Consider the following 18,183-nt stretch of genomic DNA (forward strand, 5'->3'; position numbering starts at 1 on the left):
TTTTGATCCAGTCTGCTATCCTCCTGTGTTTAATGGGAGAGTTCATTCACATTTACAGTTAAAATTACTAATTTTGTATTTCCTGCCATCATATTATCCCCTGATTATGATTTTTTTATCCCTTGACCCCCCTGAACCCCTTCCCCAATATTTAATTTATGGACCCCACTTGTGATGCACAGCCCTCCCTTTTTAGTATCCCTCCCCCCTCCTTTTAAGTCCCTTCCTCTTTCTTGTACCCTTCCCTTATTCCTCTTTTCCTTTTCCCTTTTCCTCTCCCCCCTTATAATGAGGTTAGAGAGAATTCTCTGAAAAACAAATATGTCAGTTATTTACTCTTTGAGCCTACTCTGATGAGAGTAAGATTCACACAATGTTTCTCCCCCTCTCTAAATTCCCTCAGATGTGGTAAAATTTTCTATGTCTCTTCCTGGGATGTATTTTCCCTCTTTTTATCTCTCCTTTCCCTTTTTCTGATACTATCATCTTCCCTTTACTACTTCCCTTTTTTATGTTATATCAGTAAAATCAAATTATCCATGTGGACTTAATATATATTCACAACAGAGATACAGTTCTCAAGAGTTCTTTTTACCTTTTTCTGCTTCTCTCAGTCTTGTGGATGTAGATCAAATATTTTGTTTAAGTCTGTTTTTTTTCTTAAGAACAAATGGAATTCCTCTGTTTCATTAAATGTCCATCTTTGTCCATGGAAGAAAATGCTAAACTTAGCTGGGTAGTTTATTCTTGGCTGTAATTCTTGTTCTTTTGCCTTTCGGAATATCAGGTTCCAGGCCCTTTGATCCTTTAATGTGGAGGCAGCCAGATCTTGAGTGACTCTTATTGTGGCACCTTGATATTTGAATTGTTTTTTTCCTAGCTGCTTGAAATATTTTTTCCTTAGTTTGGTAGTTCTTCAGCTTAGCCACAATGTTCCGTGGAGCTCTTTTTTCAGGGTCTTTTTCAGAAGGTGTTCGATGAATTCTTTCATCGCCTATTTTCCCTTCTGTTTCTATTATCTCTGGCCAGTTCTCTTTGATGATTTCCTGTAAACTAGAATCTAGGCCCCTTTTTTTCATCATAATTTTGGGGAAGTCCAATGATCCTCAGATTATCTCTCCTAGATCTATTTTCCAGTTCTATAGATTTTCCCAGTAAATATTTGACATTATTCTCCAGCTTTTCATGTATTTTTTTTGTTTTGTTTTATTTTATTTGACTGATTCTTGGTTTCTCAATGAATCATTCATTTCTATTTGTTCTGTCCTGATTTTATTGAGTTATTTTCTTCATTCACATTTTTTAGTTCTTTTTATATATATCCAATTGAATTTTTAAATGAATTATTTTGCTCAGTTGAATTTTTTTCCATTTCACTAATTTTTTTTTTTTGAGAGTTATTTTCTTTTTCCAAATCACAAATCCTACTTTCTTGGGAATTTTTTATCTTTTCCAATTCAGAAATCCTACTTTCCTGTGATTTTTTAATCTTTTCCAATTCACAAATTTTGTTTCCCTGCACCTCCTGTGCATTCTTTATTTTTTCCAACTCAAATTTCAGGACCTTGTTATTCTCTATCATAGGTTCTCTTTCCTTTCCCCATTTTTCTTCAAACTCTCTTAACTTTTTAATAGTCTCTTCTAGGAGAGAGTTATTTGATGTGGGGCAGGTATCATTTCCCTTTAGGGTGTTATCTGCTGACTCTCTGCTATTAACTTCCTCGGGGTTGGAAACCCTGTCTTTCTCTGTATAGAAGGCGTCAATCATTCTCTTCAGCTTCTTACTCATTGTTAAAAATCTCTGGGGGTCTGCCTTTGGGTAGGAAATTTACCAGCTTCCTCCCAGACTGGGGATAGGATGCAGCAATCCTGTGACTGGGCTAAGAGAGAGTCCTGGGAGAGAGTTCCCCTCCCCCTGCCTGGAAATGACTCAGAGGTGGTTAGTATGGCTGCGTTGCAAGGAGTGCCCAGTGAGGAACCCCGCTGTGTGGCCTAGCGACTGCCCTGAGGTTTGAGGCTGAACAGTGAAAGCGTCACAAACCCCTGCCAATGCCTCCCATGGGGCCGTGGATATTGGCAGCTGTTGCAAAAAACCCCTGCACTCAAACCGGAAGTTTCTGCCCGGGAAGCACAATCACTGCTGTGGAGGTTCTGCTGCTGTGGGAGTTCTACTGCTGCTGGAGTTTCACTACTGCAAGAATTCCACTGCCTCAGGCTGAGCCCCCCACTATTTGGATTAGAGGCTGTCCCGGGCTGTGTTCCCTGCTGTTCAGGTTCTTAACTGCCCCAAGGAAAAGCCCTGGACAGCAGAAGGCAGCTGCACAGCCGTGCCAAGATCTATTTTAGGTCACTTCCGGATTGGGGTGATTATATTTTCTGGCTTTTTATTTTAAAGTGGCTTTGATTTCTCTTCTGATCTGCTGTTTTATAAGTAGAGTAGAGCTATCAGCCTGTGCCATATTCCTTTATCTCAGTGCCTTCTCTGATCCCAGAGTTCTCCCCAGCCCGTTTGTCACAGTGTGCTGGCCCCTAGTCCAACCCTGTCTATGCCGGTCTTTTTTTCCTCCCCTTGGAACCGATGGAAATTTCAGAATCTCTTCAGCTGGTAAGTTGTGCTTCTAATCCTTGTGGTTTTTATCCGTCCAGCGTTATTTTTGAGGCTGATTTAACTAGTTGGTATTGAGGGAAGAAGGGAGCTCACAAATTTGCGTGTATCTTCTCTGACATCTTGGCTCCACCCCCCTGATAATAATTTTAAAAATATGCTTTTTTGTTTGTAAAGTACCTTTGCATGTACTTCTCTAATCCTTATCAAGTTTCAGTGGAGTGTCATTAGATACTGTTACCATCCCCATATTTTACAAAATCGGAGTGGGGGAAAAGGAGAAGGGAATTAGTATTTACATAATAACTCTTATGTATTTGGCACTGTTTTAAGTTCTTTATAAATGTTATCTCATTTGATTCTCACCACAAACCTGTAAGATAGGTGCTATTATTATCCCCATTTTATAATTGAGAAAATTGGAGCAACCAGAGGTTATGAGTTGACTTACTCAGAGTCACATAAAAAGGCCAGATCTGAAGGCAAGTCTCTATTCCTGAGTCCAGGCTCAGTACTTTATGAATGGCATCCTTCCCTCTCCCTTTGATGGGATTGAAAATGAAACAGACGTGGAAATAGGAAGTGTCAAAGAGAGAAATTATCTTGTTTGTAGTCACAAAGCTAATAAAATGGCAATCCAATTTAGGTCTTCTGATGATAGTTTAGTCCTCTTTTCATGTCATCATTACAAAAGTTATCTGAACTATTGTTCAGTGTTATAATAGAGGTTGTCATATCTTGAAATTTCTAATCTAATTAAATAGATATAGGGACTATATTAATGAAAAAAAGTAACATTTTATATGTGTATTAATCCTGTCTTTGGATGACATGATGGTATACTTAGAGAACCCCAAAGACTCTGCTAAAAGGCTACTAGAAATAATTCAGAATTTTAGCAAAGTCGCAGGATACAAAATAAATCCACATAAATCCTCAGCATTTTTATACATTACCAACACAATCCAACAGCAAGAGATACAAAGAGAAATTTCATTCAAAATAACAGTCGATAGTATAAAATATTTGGGAATATATCTACCAAAGGAGAGTCAGGAATTATATGAGCAAAATTACAAAACACTTGCCACAAAAATAAAGTCAGATTTAAATAATTGGAAAGACATTCAGTGTTCTTGGATAGGCCGAGCGAATATAATAAAGATGACAATACTCCCCAAACTAATCTATTTATTTAGTGCTATACCAATCAGACTCCCAAGAAACTATTTTAATGACCTAGAAAAAATAACAACAGAATTCATATGGAACAACAAAAGGTTGAGAATTTCAAGGGAAGTAATGAAAAAAAAAATTAAGTGAAGGTGGTCTAGCTGTACCTGATCTAGAACTGTATTATAAAGCAACAGTCACCAAAACCATTTGGTATTGGCTAAGAAATAGACTAGTTGATCAGTGGCATAGGTTAGGTTCACAGGGCAAGATAGTGAATAAAAATAGCAATCTAATCTTTGACAAACCCAAAGATCCCAAATTTTGGGATAAGAATTCATTATTTGACAAAAACTGCTGGGAAAACTGGAAATTAGTATGGCAGAAACTAGGCATGGACCCACATTTAACACCACATACTAAGATTAGATCAAAATGGGTCCAAGATTTAGGCATAAAGAATGAAATCATAAATAAATTGAAGGAACATGGGATGGTTTACCTCTCAGACTTGTGGAGGAGGAATGAGTTTGTGTCCAAGGGAGAACTAGAGACCATTATTGATCACAAAATAGAACATTTTGATTACACCAAATTAAAAAGTTTCTGCACAAACAAAACTAATGCAAACAAGATTAGAAGGGAAGTAAAAAATTGGGAAAAATTTTTTACAGTTAAAGGTTCTGATAAAGGCCTCATCTCCAAAATATACAGAGAATTGACTTTAATTTATAAGAAATCAAGCCATTCTCCAATTGATAAATGGTCAAAGGATATGAACAGACAATTTTCAGATGATGAAATTAAAACTATTTCCACTCATATGAAAGAGTGTTCCAAATCACTATTGATCAGAGAAATGCAAATTAAGACAACTCTGAGGTATCATTACACACCTGTCAGATTGGCTAAGATGACAGGAACAAATAACGATGAATGTTGGAGGGGCTGTGGGAAAACTGGGACACTGATGCATTGTTGGTGGAGTTGTGAAAGAATCCAACCATTCTGGAGAGCAATCTGGAATTATGCCCAAAAAGTTATCAAAATGTGCATACCCTTTGACCCAGCCATACTATTACTGGGCTTATACCCCAAGGAACTACTAAAGAAGGGAAAGGGCCTGTATGTGCCAAAATGTTTGTGGCAGCCCTTTTCATAGTGGCTAGAAGCTGGAAGATGAATGGATGTCCATCAATTGGAGAATGGTTGGGTAAACTATGGTATATGAATGTTATGGAATATTATTGTTCTATAAGAAATGACCAACAGGAGAAATACAGAGAGGCTTGGAGAGACTTACATCAACTGATGCTGAGTGAAACGAGCAGAACCAGAAGATCATTATACACTTCAACAATGATACTGTACGAGGATGTATGCTGATGGAAGTGGATTTCTTCAACATAGAGAAGAGCTAATCCAATTCCAATTGATTAATAATGAACAGAACCAGCTACATCCAGAAAAGGAACACTGGGAAATGAATGTAAACTGTTATTTTTACCTTTTGAATCCAATTCTTCCTGTGCAACAAAAAATTCGGTTCTCCACACATATATTGTATCTAGAATATACTGTAATATATTTAACATATATAAGACTGCTTGCCATCTGGGGGAGGGGGTTGGGGGAGGAAGGTAAAAAATCTGAATAGAAGTAAGTGCAAGGGATAATGTAAAAAATTACCCATGCATATGTACTGTCAAAAAAAGTTATAATTATAAAATAAAATAAAAATTAAAAAAAAAAGAATTGAAAAAAAAATCCTGTCTTTGTAAAACCTAAGAGTTTATGTCAACATAAATTTATATTTTATCTCAAATTCTGATAATTCTTTAAGCATTGATTTGTTTTGTACAAAAGTTGAATAGAAAGTTCAGATGTCTTGGCCCACCTAATATGGATTCTTTCTTTTTTTTTAGTTTTGTTTTAATTCTGAGTGTGTATATTTGAGTAAACTCGTAGGTGAAGCAACTTCTTGTTCAGAGACGTATTGCAGTGGTCATGGAGTAAGTAACATCATTTTAATTCAATAGCATCATTTGGCATCCTATAATTTGTGATTTAGGTATTTCCTTTAATCACCTTCATTTTAAATACTTACAAATATCATTTATAAACTTATAATTGCAACACCATATTAAACGGCTAAAGCTAGTTTAGGTGAAAGTTTAGGATAAGCCTGTCTACAGCTATACATGTATTTGTGTAATTCAATGATTTGTAAGGGGCACAGAATCGGTTCGCATGAACTTCCTGACATAGATTAGGATGCTCTATACCATAGCTCATATGTCTTTGGCCACAGATAGAAATGTCCTAGAGCCAATTTGAACTAGCCTTTGAGAAATATTGTGAATTTTTCAGTATGAGCCCTTAGTTCAGAAATTATCTTAGGCTCCTGAGGAAATTGAATCAAAACACAGACTGACACAATATCGCCAATTCATAGAGTTGTGTTACTTAATTATACCTATGAATTTCAAAGTTTTTTGAAATATCTTTTTTTTTTTTTAAGTTGGGGGAAAGATTTCTGTTGGGTGGGAGGACCATGGCTACTGATTCCAAGAAAAGAAAAAAAGATTAAGGAAAAGAAAATTATTAAATATTTGCAAAAAATGAATAGAAGAAAAACAAAAAGAATCTGAAGGAGAAAATAAATACTATAAAAGAGCAAGAGAAAGAAAAAATTTGGTGAAGTTGTTCAACAGATTTTTGTTGTTTATTGTGACAAAATTTTCTGAATGAAAAAGTACAGTTGCCAGTCACTAATCAATAATGTAAAGATAGAGACAGCAGTTTATAATACTCATAGTGTAGGCTATATAAAAAGGTCAGAAAGCCCAGAGCATCAATTTCAGCACCCATAAATAGAATGTGAATACATAAACAGGATGGAAGCAATAGAATTTTACAGAGAGCAGATGATAATAGCAATATTGTAACTCTTGTTATTTTTTTGTTGCTGCAATCTTGTTTGGAATTCAAAAACCTTTCTTAACATGTCTTCCTATCTTTCCAATTATTCTCACACTCCCCCAACCCTATTATTTACTCTGCAATCCAGTGACCCTGGTCTCTTTGCTATTTCTTACAGAAGATACTCAGTTTCAAAATCCATGTATTTTCAGTGACTATCTCCCATGTCTGCAGTGCTCCCTTTCATCTTTGAATTTTATTTTCCTTAAATCTTAGCTGAAATCTCACCTTTTGAAAGATTCCTTTCCTGGTGCCCCTTAATGTTTTTCCTCTGAAGTTATTTCCAATTTATTCTACATTTAATATATGTAACACATAGATATTTTTGTTGTCCCCCCTTTTAGAATGTGATCTCTTTGAGGGCAAATACTAATTTTGTTTTTCTTTATTGAGTGCTTAGCACAATTCCTGATGCTTGTTGACTTGTTGACATGTTGATGGGATTTAAGTAACCATTTAGTCAAAAGGTCATGGTTTAGACTATTTGAAGAAATGGTTGGTGATCATTAATTGACCTTGAAGAAGTTCTTTAGTTTTTGTCAATTTTGCTACGATAAATATGATATATATACACATACATATATTAAAATGTTATTGTAATTAAGTATATAAAAGAAAATATGCATGCAGAACATTTATCCAAATAATCATTTATGATATCCATAATCTTCATTTTTATTTTTTTTATCTTAGGCGTGCACTAATGAACCTGAACTATGCATGTGTCATTTAGGATATTTCAGCACAAATTGCAGTATAAGGAGAAGTAGAGTTATTAAAGATTTCATTTCGTGGTTAAAAGGTTAGTATCCATAATACAGCCTATAAACAAATGTAGAATAGAATTATTTTTTTTACTTTATCATCAGCAGGAAAGGAATGTAGGGCACTTAGGCTCTCATGTAATTAAAGAAAGAAAAATACATAATTATTCTAGGAAAAGATACCTGGGCATCATTCTGGTGGGGGCTGGCAGCAACTGGAATGTACTTAACCTTGGCTCTAGTGGCACAGAATTCCTGATGATGGAGCAATGACAGTATGCAATAAGGACAGTCAAGAAAAAGTGCTAAAGGGGAGTATAGTGTTTGATATGGAAGCCCTGAGTCTTGATATGGGCTTCTTTTTTTTTTTTTTTAATTTAATTTTTTTTATAATTCATTTTTCCAAATTATCCCCTCCGTCCCTTCACTCCCTCCCCCCGATGACAGGTAATCCTATACATTTTACATGTGTTACAATATAACCTAGATACAATATATGTGTGTAAATACCATTTTCTTATTGCACATTAATTATTAGATTCCGAAGGTATAAGTAACCTGGGTAGATAGACAGTAGTGCTAACAATTTATATTCACTTCCCAGTGTTTCTTCTCTGGGTGTAGTTATTTCTGTCCATCATTGATCAACTGGAAGTGAGTTGGATCTTCTTTATGTTGAAGATATCCACTTCCATCAGAATACATCTTCATACAGTATTGTTGTTGAAGTGTATAAGTGATCTTCTGGTTCTGCTCATTTCACTCAGCAACAGTTGATGTAAGTCTCTCCAAGCCTCTCTGTATTCCTCCTGCTGGTCATTTCTTACAGAGCAATAATATTCCATAACCTTCATATACCATAATTTACCCAACCATTCTCCAATTGATGGACATCCATTCATCTTCCAGTTTCTAGCTACAACAAAAAGAGCTGCCACAAACATTTTGGCACATATATGTCTCTTTCCGCTCTTTAGTATTTCTTTGGGATATAATCCTAATAACAGCAATGCTGGGTCAAAGGGTATGCATAGTTTGACAACTTTTTGGGCATAGTTCCAAATTGCTCTCCAGAATGGCTGGATTCTTTCACAACTCCACCAACAATGTATCAGTGTCCCAGTTTTCCCACATCCCCTCCAATATTCTTGATATGGGCTTCTTAAAGCTTAAATCTTTAAAGCTTAAAGCTTAAAACCTTAAGCTGCTTAAAACCAGACTTCTAGTAACTCCTGGGACATTTATTTCAAACTATTCCACATGTATCTTGTCTATTTTCCTCATCAGCCTCCCATCAGACTTTGGACTCTGTCCCCTGGCATCTTGAGCTTTTATTGGAAAGATTTCATTTTATTTTTCCTGGAATTAGACATTATCAAACCATGCTAATGTACTTATTGCTCTTTTTTTCACCTCTCCTCCAATGTTGCTTTCTAGCTTCCCTTTATGTGTTTTCTTTACTCAGACCACTAGCTCCTTGATGATAGGAACTATTTTGGTGTTTGTATTTGTAGCCTTAGGCCTTAGTTCAGTGCCTGTCTCATTATAAATGCTTAATAAACACCTGTTCATTCATCTAGCTACCCATCTTTCCATTCATCCATTTTTTCATCCATTCATCCATCTTTGTATTCATTCAAACATCTCTTTATTTGTACCTCTGATTCATTCCTATTCTCTGAATTTCATATTGCCTTTTGGGTCAGTTATTTTAATGAGGCACTCATATTCAGTGATATAGTGCTAAATTTGGAATTAGGAAAACCTGGATTTAAAACACACCTCAAATTCTTACTAACTGTGTGGGACTTAACAAGTTATTCACTCCCTCTGAGTCTCATTTTCTTCATTTCTAAAATGGGTTTAATAGTACCCACTTCATAGTGTTGTAAAATAATGCACGTTAAATGCTTTTCAAAATATAGATGCTTTTCATTGTGAGATATTATGACAAGATATTAATATGTGATATGTATGTGAGATATTATATGACAAACTACCTTAGATTCAGCCACTTAATATGTATGACTGGGGTTTTTGTCATCTTTTTTTTTCCTGAGTATCCATAACAGAAGTTTGACCATTAACACTTTCCTTATCAATCTTTAATTATGGGGGAATTGTAAAGGGCTGTTATAGGAAGGTATGAAAATGATGTTGTAGGAAAGGATGCTACATGTAGCACAGCAGGAATACCCCATTCCCATAATGATGATTTCCATTCTGCTGGGGAAGCTTTGCTGCCAACTTCATTTGCTAGTGTTAGATAACACAATAAATGATATTGGTATTTTTGGGTCACATGGGTCAGTGGGTTACTCTCAAAGATATGCCAAAGAACCAATGTGCTTTAAGAGAGAATTTTTGTTTTTCTTGGGCAGCTACATCACTGTGGTCTAGTATTGTGGCAAGTTCGTTATGACATATTGTGATCTTTAAAATAGTCAACTAAATTAACTAGCCAGCTAGATATACCAGAGCATTCATGAAGACTTTGCTTTGTTCCAGGCCTGGTGCTAAGCGCTGGAAGTACAAAGACAACAGTAAAAAGACAGTTCCAATCCACAAGGAGCTTTCATTCTGCTAGAGAAGAATTTGTCAAAGAAAGTTGAAAAGTGGTGCATAGGGATGGGAAGGAGAGGACAAAATGCTATTGGGAGCCTGAGTTCAGTCAGGGGGGCAGAAGTATTGCCAGGTGGGAGGGCAGTGTCTGGAGAAGAGAGGAGTGAGTCTGAAAACCTACCCATTTCCCCACCCAATACACCTCCTTGCTTCCCTGAACATACAAGAAATGCTTTGCAAATTTTAAAATACTGTGTAAATGTAAATTACTATTTTTAAATAGTATTTTATTTTCCCAAATATATGCAAAGATAGTTTCCACATTTACCTCTGTACAAACCTTGTGATAAGTTATTATTATTAATAATAGTGAATACAAAGTAGACCTGGGAACCTTTCGTGGGAGGAATATAGTCAATGAACCTCCCCAAGGTACCTTTGTGACAATTATATTCTTGTTTCAGTCTGATGCAATGGATATATTCCCAGAATATCAGGACCTTGGCTCCTAATCAAGTAAAAAACATTTTCACCTTAATTGCATCTCAAAATGTATACCTTTATACTTTATTCTATGCCAATACAACACCTCTTTCAGGAGATAGATAGCAAAGTTCATCACTGGTCTTCTGGAATAGTTGTAAGACACTGTATTTATAACATACTACCATGGTTCTTATGGCTAGAAGGCCAACTATGTTACTCCTCAGCCAGGATTCTCATTCTCTAATTGATTAGCTAAAAAGAAACAATTCTTAGTTCAAAAAAATTTTTTTTTCCTTTCTATTTGGTTACTATTGTCTTTTAATTTTCCAAATTTCTAAAATTTTAATATTAATATTTTATTTTTTTCTATTTTTCTGTATTCCTTTTTAGTTGCACTCTCAATTCTTATCTTTCTTTCTTTCTTTCTTTCTTTCTTTCTTTCTTTCTTTCTTTCTTTCTTTCTTTCTTTCTTTCTTTCTTTCTTTCTTTCTTTCTTTCTTTCTTTCTTTCTTTCTTTCTTTTTCTTTCTTGTGTTCATGAAATCATTTAGGTGTGAAAAATTTCTCCATACCTTTTGGAAATACTGTCTCATCATTGTCATTTTCTTTAAAGAAGTTTTTCTACTATTGCTATGATTTGATTCATTAATTTAAGAATAAATTATATAGGATTCAATTATTTTGATCTTTTCTTCACTTACCTTGTGCTTTGTAAGCTTCTTTTATTTTTTTCTGAAGATTATATCTTTATATAGATTGCTATTTATATAGGTGCTATAGAAGTTAAGAAATGTTATGAAATGTTAAATTTTCTTTTCAATTCCCACTCAATATTTGCCAGGTATTTTTCTCATCTTACTTTTCTAAAATGCTATTCTCATCTTTAACTTTTCTTATTTATATTTTTGTTTCATTTGTCCAGACTGAACGGGCACAATATTAGAATCCCCAGGATTATAGTTTTACTTTTTTTTCTCTGTAATCTGATTAGCTCTTTAAGTATTTAGATGTTATGCCATTTAACACACACATATTAAAAAAATGATATTGATTCATTATTTATGGTGCTTTTTCCATTTTTTTGCATTTTTAGGACTTACCAAAACACTTGGCATATAATAAAACATTCAATAAATCTTGATCACTCGGTCTTTGCTTTTAAATCTAACGTTTATGTTCATTGTAGTCTTGTTTGAAAAAAATTATTATTATTAAAACTATTATTCATTTTAGCTGATTTTTATGTCATTCATTTCTTGCTGTGTTTTTATTTTTAGGACAAGTCCTGCCTGTCACCTTTGACAGAGCTGCTGAACTTCCTAAGAAGAACTGGCTGCTTATAAGTTTCTACATTTCTCTACCTATTTTTTTCATTATGGTCATAATAATTCTCAAATGGAAATCTCTGAAAGAATGCTTATTGCCAGAGGAATCACCAATTACTGAGTAAATTGAATTTGTGTATTTTTTAACCACTAGGGTTCACTGGGTGTTCAGTTGTTCACTGGGTATTAAAAAGGTCTAGAGCACCTCCACTGAATAAATCAATCACTCATTTGTAATTAATCAATCATTCATTTTTAGTCTTTAGATTGTGGGGAAAGACCTTGATCAATTTAGACATCTTTGAAAACCATTGGATAGAGTGATGTTACAAAAGAAGTCTGCTCAGATTAAAGATCTTGATTACTCCCTATAGAATATGGCTACAAAACCACTGGGACTAGTATAAAAACTTCAGATATTATCATCAAAAAAGATTGTAAAAAAAATCCTAGATATTATTTTTTGAAAGGTAGTTAGAATAAGGAATTTGAATGTCTGGAAGCTTAATGATAGAAGCCTCTCATGAGGAAAAAATGCTCATGACAGGAGGGAGAGCATCTCAGTCTCACAAATAATAAAATAGATTACATTTTAATGGCAGAAAAAAACTGTGAGAGTAATTTCTGAATTAGTATTTAGCTTAAAGTTAAATGATTGATTTATTAGAATGAAGATTTTAGATTTGGTACAAACTAGAAGAACAAAAACGAGAAGATATATGGAAAGAAATTGAGGCAACTTCAAATTGCTCTATTTAATAAGGTACTGAGACTGAAAAATGAAAAAAAAAAGCAACAGCAGATAAAAGTATATTGGGACTGAAAAATGAAAAAAAAGTATAAAAGAATAGATAAAAGCATACCATTTCTTAGGGAAGTTTACCTATTATAGGGTATTGGTCATAATAAAGATACTAGAGGAGACTAGAAAAAGAGTGATTAAAATACAAAAGTTACTTTATCCATTATTGAATCTCCTTATCAGGTTAGAAGTATGTCAGACAAAACATAAACTCACTTGTAAAGTATTCCATGCAACATGATATGAGCAATATCACTTCATAAGATAATAACAATAGAGAGAAAATCATATTTCAAGAAAGTCTTTTGAACAACTTAACTAAGCCAAATCATCCTAAAGATAGAAAGTATAAAACTGGAAAGAGGACAAAAAATGGAAAAAAAAAAGTTTGTAGAATTTCTGCATTAAAGTCTAAAAGGATAAATAATAAAGGATAATAGAGGCTTGGGGAAAATCTCAAATATTATACAAATGTCAGTACCCACTAATCATTATTCCCATGTCCACAAAGTGTTTTTTTTTTTTAATTTTGTGAACTATTAAGGGGTTAGAAGGAAAAAAAAAAGATTTTAAAAATTATTTTCTACAGAATGCCATTTTGGTAGTTACAAAATTAACTGAAATTTGTAGAGATCATAAGATCGCAGTGTTTATATATATATATATTTGTGGACTAGAAAAAAAGCATTATTTCATGGACAAGATACTACCTTAAAGGCTGTTCTCCATTAAGGTATCACCTACAAAGATCCCATAATCATAATATATTCCTTAAAACATATTATTAGTGAGGGATCTCATATAGTCTTCTGATTATAATCTTATAACATCAAGTAAAGCAAAAAACAAAAAATGCTCATCAAATAAATGTATTTGCTATCATCACATAAAGTATTGTTCAAATTAAAGAACTTGGATCTTCATAAAGGATTCCTTATAAATGTTAAGGTCTTTTAGATGCTTCTATTTGCAGATAACATTGTGCTGACTACATCAAATGATAGAATTTTGTAGTGCTTCCTAAAATAATTTTGATGGCTCAAAAGAATTCAGACTGACTAGTTAATTGAAAAGTCCAAGTGAAGGAAAAATATGTATTATGTTGTTACATAGATAATCCACTGTAACTATGTCTTGGACAGATATTTTTGAGGAATGATCTAAGTCCTGAATTGTGTGTAAGAAGGGAAATTGCCTGGATTTATTTTATGTAAGAGGCAATATTTCATAATGGATAGAATGGTAGACTTGGAGTAAGGAAAATGGGTAAAAATCTCTTCCTAGACATGAACAGCAGTACAGGGTTGTTGTGAGAAGCAAATGAGATAACATGTAAAGTAGTTTGCAAAACAGCGCTATGTAAATATTACATTTTAAAAAAATGATTGATTTTGTAACTATTGATATTCTTTATTAGTAAGGAATGAGATTTTTTTTAACACACATTTTGTATGTTATCTTTATTATTACCTTCTGTGAATTAGTCCCTCAACATCATTTTTACAGTTGTGTCACTTTTTCCTCTGAATATCTTGAATATAAGAAATTATTGGAAGTAGTAGTCACTGCATTTCATACATATGCTATGAATAAGTATGGGATGATTATAATCTCTTTTTAAAAAAATTGTTATTTTTTTCTTGGGTAAAATAGGTCTCCATCTCTTCAGTAAAACTCTCTGAATAGTGTCGAAATTCATAAATTTATCCAGTTTTTCTTCATCTGACCAAAAGGATAAAAGATTAATTGAATTTTAATTTGTGATGCTTTTTACATAAGTGGGAACCAGAAATACAAACACTGATCAAATACCTGAGTAATATAATAGTAATAGGTTCAGTGCTGCACATAAAGTATCCAAAGCTAACCAGACTGAAGGAATTTAATTTGGCTATCCCAAAGTTCCAAAGATATTTTAGTTCCTGATGTTCTTCCAAATCTGAAGAAGTCAAGCCAGTACCTTGGAGCACAGATAACCATCCAAAAATATAGAAAGAACTGTGTATAATCCAGCAAATGAACTTCCAAAAGGCAGAGGCATTACTTTTGGAAGCAAGCATAGATACATATAGTTGTACAATCATCAGACCAGAAAAAAAAAAAGATTAATTGGAATCAGTAAATCACATTAATAAAACATCATGCACTTGCTTAATACCAAAAAATCTTCTTGACCCTAGTCAAGTTATAGCCTTTTTCAGTAACTCTCTTTATGAAATGATAATACATAATAGGCTCATGAGGATCAAATTAGATAACATATGTGAAGCACTTTAGATTTTTTCTCTGAAACAAAGGCCCGTTTTTTTTTTAAGTGTCAATGTTTTTTTGATGTGTGGTTATGAATCATTTTAATACTAGAATGTCCAGAGATCATCCAGAGAAAAGTGTATGATAGAAGGCTAAAGAATTTCTAACTAGATTATATTGAAGAGGTAATTCGATGTCATTAAAGAGATGGATGGAAATGAGGGCACAAAATCATATAGCAAAAGAGCAAAGAAGCTTAAGTAATAGGCAGCCTATGTGCTCCATTAGTATTTAATATCAAGAGAGAAGCCTTTAGAAAGTTGGGTGACAACTAACGGATAAATTAGAACATGGACAAGGAATCACAAGCAGGAGGAGGCATGGATAATTTGCAATTTGCATCTTTGTAGGGAGTATGCAAAATTATGAAAAAAGAGGTTGGACTTTAAAAATGAGATATTTCTAGAATAGCCAATGAATTGACATAATATGGAGAAGCAAAATTACATTGATATTCTAATTCTAAATGAACCAAAAGAAATAAGAGAATTGAAATAGAAGGATGCATCATTGTGCAGGCAAAGAAATTTGATGATGTTGATTTCAATGTGCACCCAAAGGAAACAATAAACAATAGACAACTTCATGGTACATTTGGTCATCTTAAAAAACATAATCAAAAAGAATACAAAGATTATTCTAATTTATTTACCAAAATTTTGCAGAGAAATGACAAAAAGAGAGATTCTATGACAAACTTGACAAGATTTTGTAAAATATATCACTAATGAAATCTAGTGACTTCCTTGAAATAGTAAAGAATGATGGAAAATTTATTTGAAAGGGATATAAATGAATAAGTGAATTGGGGTGTATGAGTATAATAAAAATTATACAATGCCAATAAATATGAGTAATTAAAAGAAATTTTGGAATAACCAAATTTCATTTAACTATTAGTGTGAACTAATATAAAGGTGAACAGACACAAGAGAATAATACACAAAATGGATACAATGATGTAAAAAAAAAACCCTACTAATTTAGTGAATCATTTTCAGGTAAATAGTTGATGAGAAAAATATATAGATCATCTACCAACCAAAGAGGGATAAAATTCACTTAAAATAAACCATGAACAACATTTATGAACAAAGTCTTTGAAGTCAATGCTTTCTTATACTCTGAATTTCAGTTAATCATAACAAAATTTCATGATAGTTGTGTGCTCTTCCTCCCTAAAAATGTATGTCATTAGAAATATTTATGGCCTTGCTTTAGTCATTTCTAAAGACTCAGAAAGGTGGCCAGAGGAAAAAAAAGAGTGACTTGATTCTTCCAATTCTTATTTGCCACAAATATAATTTTTGATAAGCGGAGGAAATTGTTTGAAAGTTGAATTTGTCAACAGTGTGTTTTAAAAGAGATATTTGGGAAAACTGATCTTCCAAATAAAGTTTTGTATGATATTACATAGCCTTGGCATAATTGCTAATTTAGAACAATATTTTTACTTTTACATAGGTCTGGATCAGAAAGTACATATTCATATAGCAGTAGCAGGTAAGTATATCTAAGAAGTTTAACCATATTTTTTAAAAAATATATGAAATGCATTATTCCATTCCATCATTCTTTGACAACTGCACCCTGACTAGATGAAAATGCTCTCCCTACTCAAATTTAATTAGAACATTTTGTCCTGAATTATATTATACTTTTATATATATAGTTTTATTCATCCCAGTAGAATATAAAATCCTTGAGAATAAAAAAATTTTATCTATTTTTCTTTCTTAGCCCTAATGCCTAGTACATGACAGTAACTAAGTATATTGAACTGATTTTATAATTCACACATGTCTGAGTTTGAAAAAAGTATATTTAGTTTTAGATGTTTCTAAGGTAACTTTTATAGTTGAAGAAAAAGAAGTCATCTCTAGTGTGATACTGAATTGTTCTGGCTATATTATCTACCAGTTCATAGTAATCACATTAAAAAGTAATGTTGATCATTACTCTTTGTTTTACAGTGAACATAGTACCTAAGATGCCAAAAGCAAAACTCTGGAGAAAATAAATTACAATTCACTGCATCAGAAATCAGACTAATAGAAACATAGGAAAAATATTCCACTCTCACACTCCCCCTTTTCCTTGCCAATCGATGGTTTGTCACTTTTGAGGATATTAATATTTTTTAGAGTAAACTATTTTTGGAACCATTATAAATTCTGTCTAACATTTCTTTACTTTTCCATGGCAATTTGATAATTCTCTGATAATGTTGGGCTAGGTTTGAATAGAAAGGAAAATTAGATTGATATTGCATACTGTGTCCTAAGTATTTACTGATCATAATTATGAGACTCATAGTCTAGAAACTACCCCTTTAATAATATAATGGACTAGGTTTTAAAAATGAACTTGGAGAAAGAGAGAGGTCCAAGGAAAGATGCCTTATTTAGGGCTAAAGGCATTTGTTATTACAGACTTAACAGTGTTTACAGAATTCAGATGTAAGGTCAGAAGCATGATACTGGATAAGAAGCCCCTGAAAGGGTCTATGTCCTTCAATAGGAAGAAATACAATGCCACACTAGACAGCAGGGTAATAATAATGATGTAATGGTAGAGAAATTGAGGCAAGATAGAGATTAGAGAGTTTTTAATATTTTATTTGAAAGGGAGAGGTTTACTGGGACCAAATGGATCCATGGTTTGGTCCCAGGGCTGAATGAGACTATCATCTCCAAGAATCCAGCATCCAGCCAAGAATTGGAGTTCTGTATGACATATTTAGACACAGTAGCTAAACAAAGGCAGGGGGTGGAGTCCAAACTCTGGTGAGCGGGAATCTCCAGGCAGAAACCATTAATGTGGTTCTAACAGGTTGGGAGGTGGGACCATAAATTCTAACAAACCAGGAGGTAAGAAAGTATCTGGGCTAGACAGAAAGTCTGGACTCCCCCTTTTTGAATTTAGATATTGACAATTTGTAACTTTAGAGTTAATAGCCCTGAGTTATATTAGTCTTCATGAACTAGAGGGGGATTTGCAACTTAAGGGGATTGAGGCAAAACAAGGAAACTGAGGCAGAACAATTAGGGAAACTGAGGCAGGACAATTTAGGGAAACTAAGGCAGAATAATTAGGGAAATTGAGTCAGGACAATAAAAGAGAACTGTGGCACAACAATGATAGCCAATAATCTTTTATGGTTTATATTGGTTAT

General features: G+C 33.5%; 1 protein-coding gene across 2 annotated transcripts in view; it reads left to right on the forward strand.

Moving 5' to 3' along the window:
- Positions 1–17,180, forward strand: part of ADAM32 (ADAM metallopeptidase domain 32) — a 97,546-nt gene extending 80,366 nt beyond the window's left edge. Inside the window, exons 17-21 of one of the 2 annotated variants that reach the window (XM_074287311.1) lie at positions 5,704–5,790; positions 7,454–7,562; positions 11,849–12,017; positions 16,473–16,511; positions 16,982–17,180. In XM_074287311.1, coding sequence (XP_074143412.1) covers positions 5,704–5,790; positions 7,454–7,562; positions 11,849–12,017; positions 16,473–16,511; positions 16,982–16,997 — 420 coding nt within the window. In that variant the 3' untranslated portion in view covers positions 16,998–17,180. Of the gene's footprint in view, positions 1–5,703; positions 5,791–7,453; positions 7,563–11,848; positions 12,033–16,472; positions 16,512–16,935 lie in introns of both variants that reach the window. The other variant, XM_074287312.1, reaches the window with a different exon arrangement.
- The last annotated feature ends 1,003 nt before the right edge of the window (positions 17,181–18,183 follow it).

Source organism: Sminthopsis crassicaudata, chromosome 2, assembly GCF_048593235.1.
Source record: "Sminthopsis crassicaudata isolate SCR6 chromosome 2, ASM4859323v1, whole genome shotgun sequence".
NCBI classification, from domain to species: domain Eukaryota; kingdom Metazoa; phylum Chordata; class Mammalia; order Dasyuromorphia; family Dasyuridae; genus Sminthopsis; species Sminthopsis crassicaudata.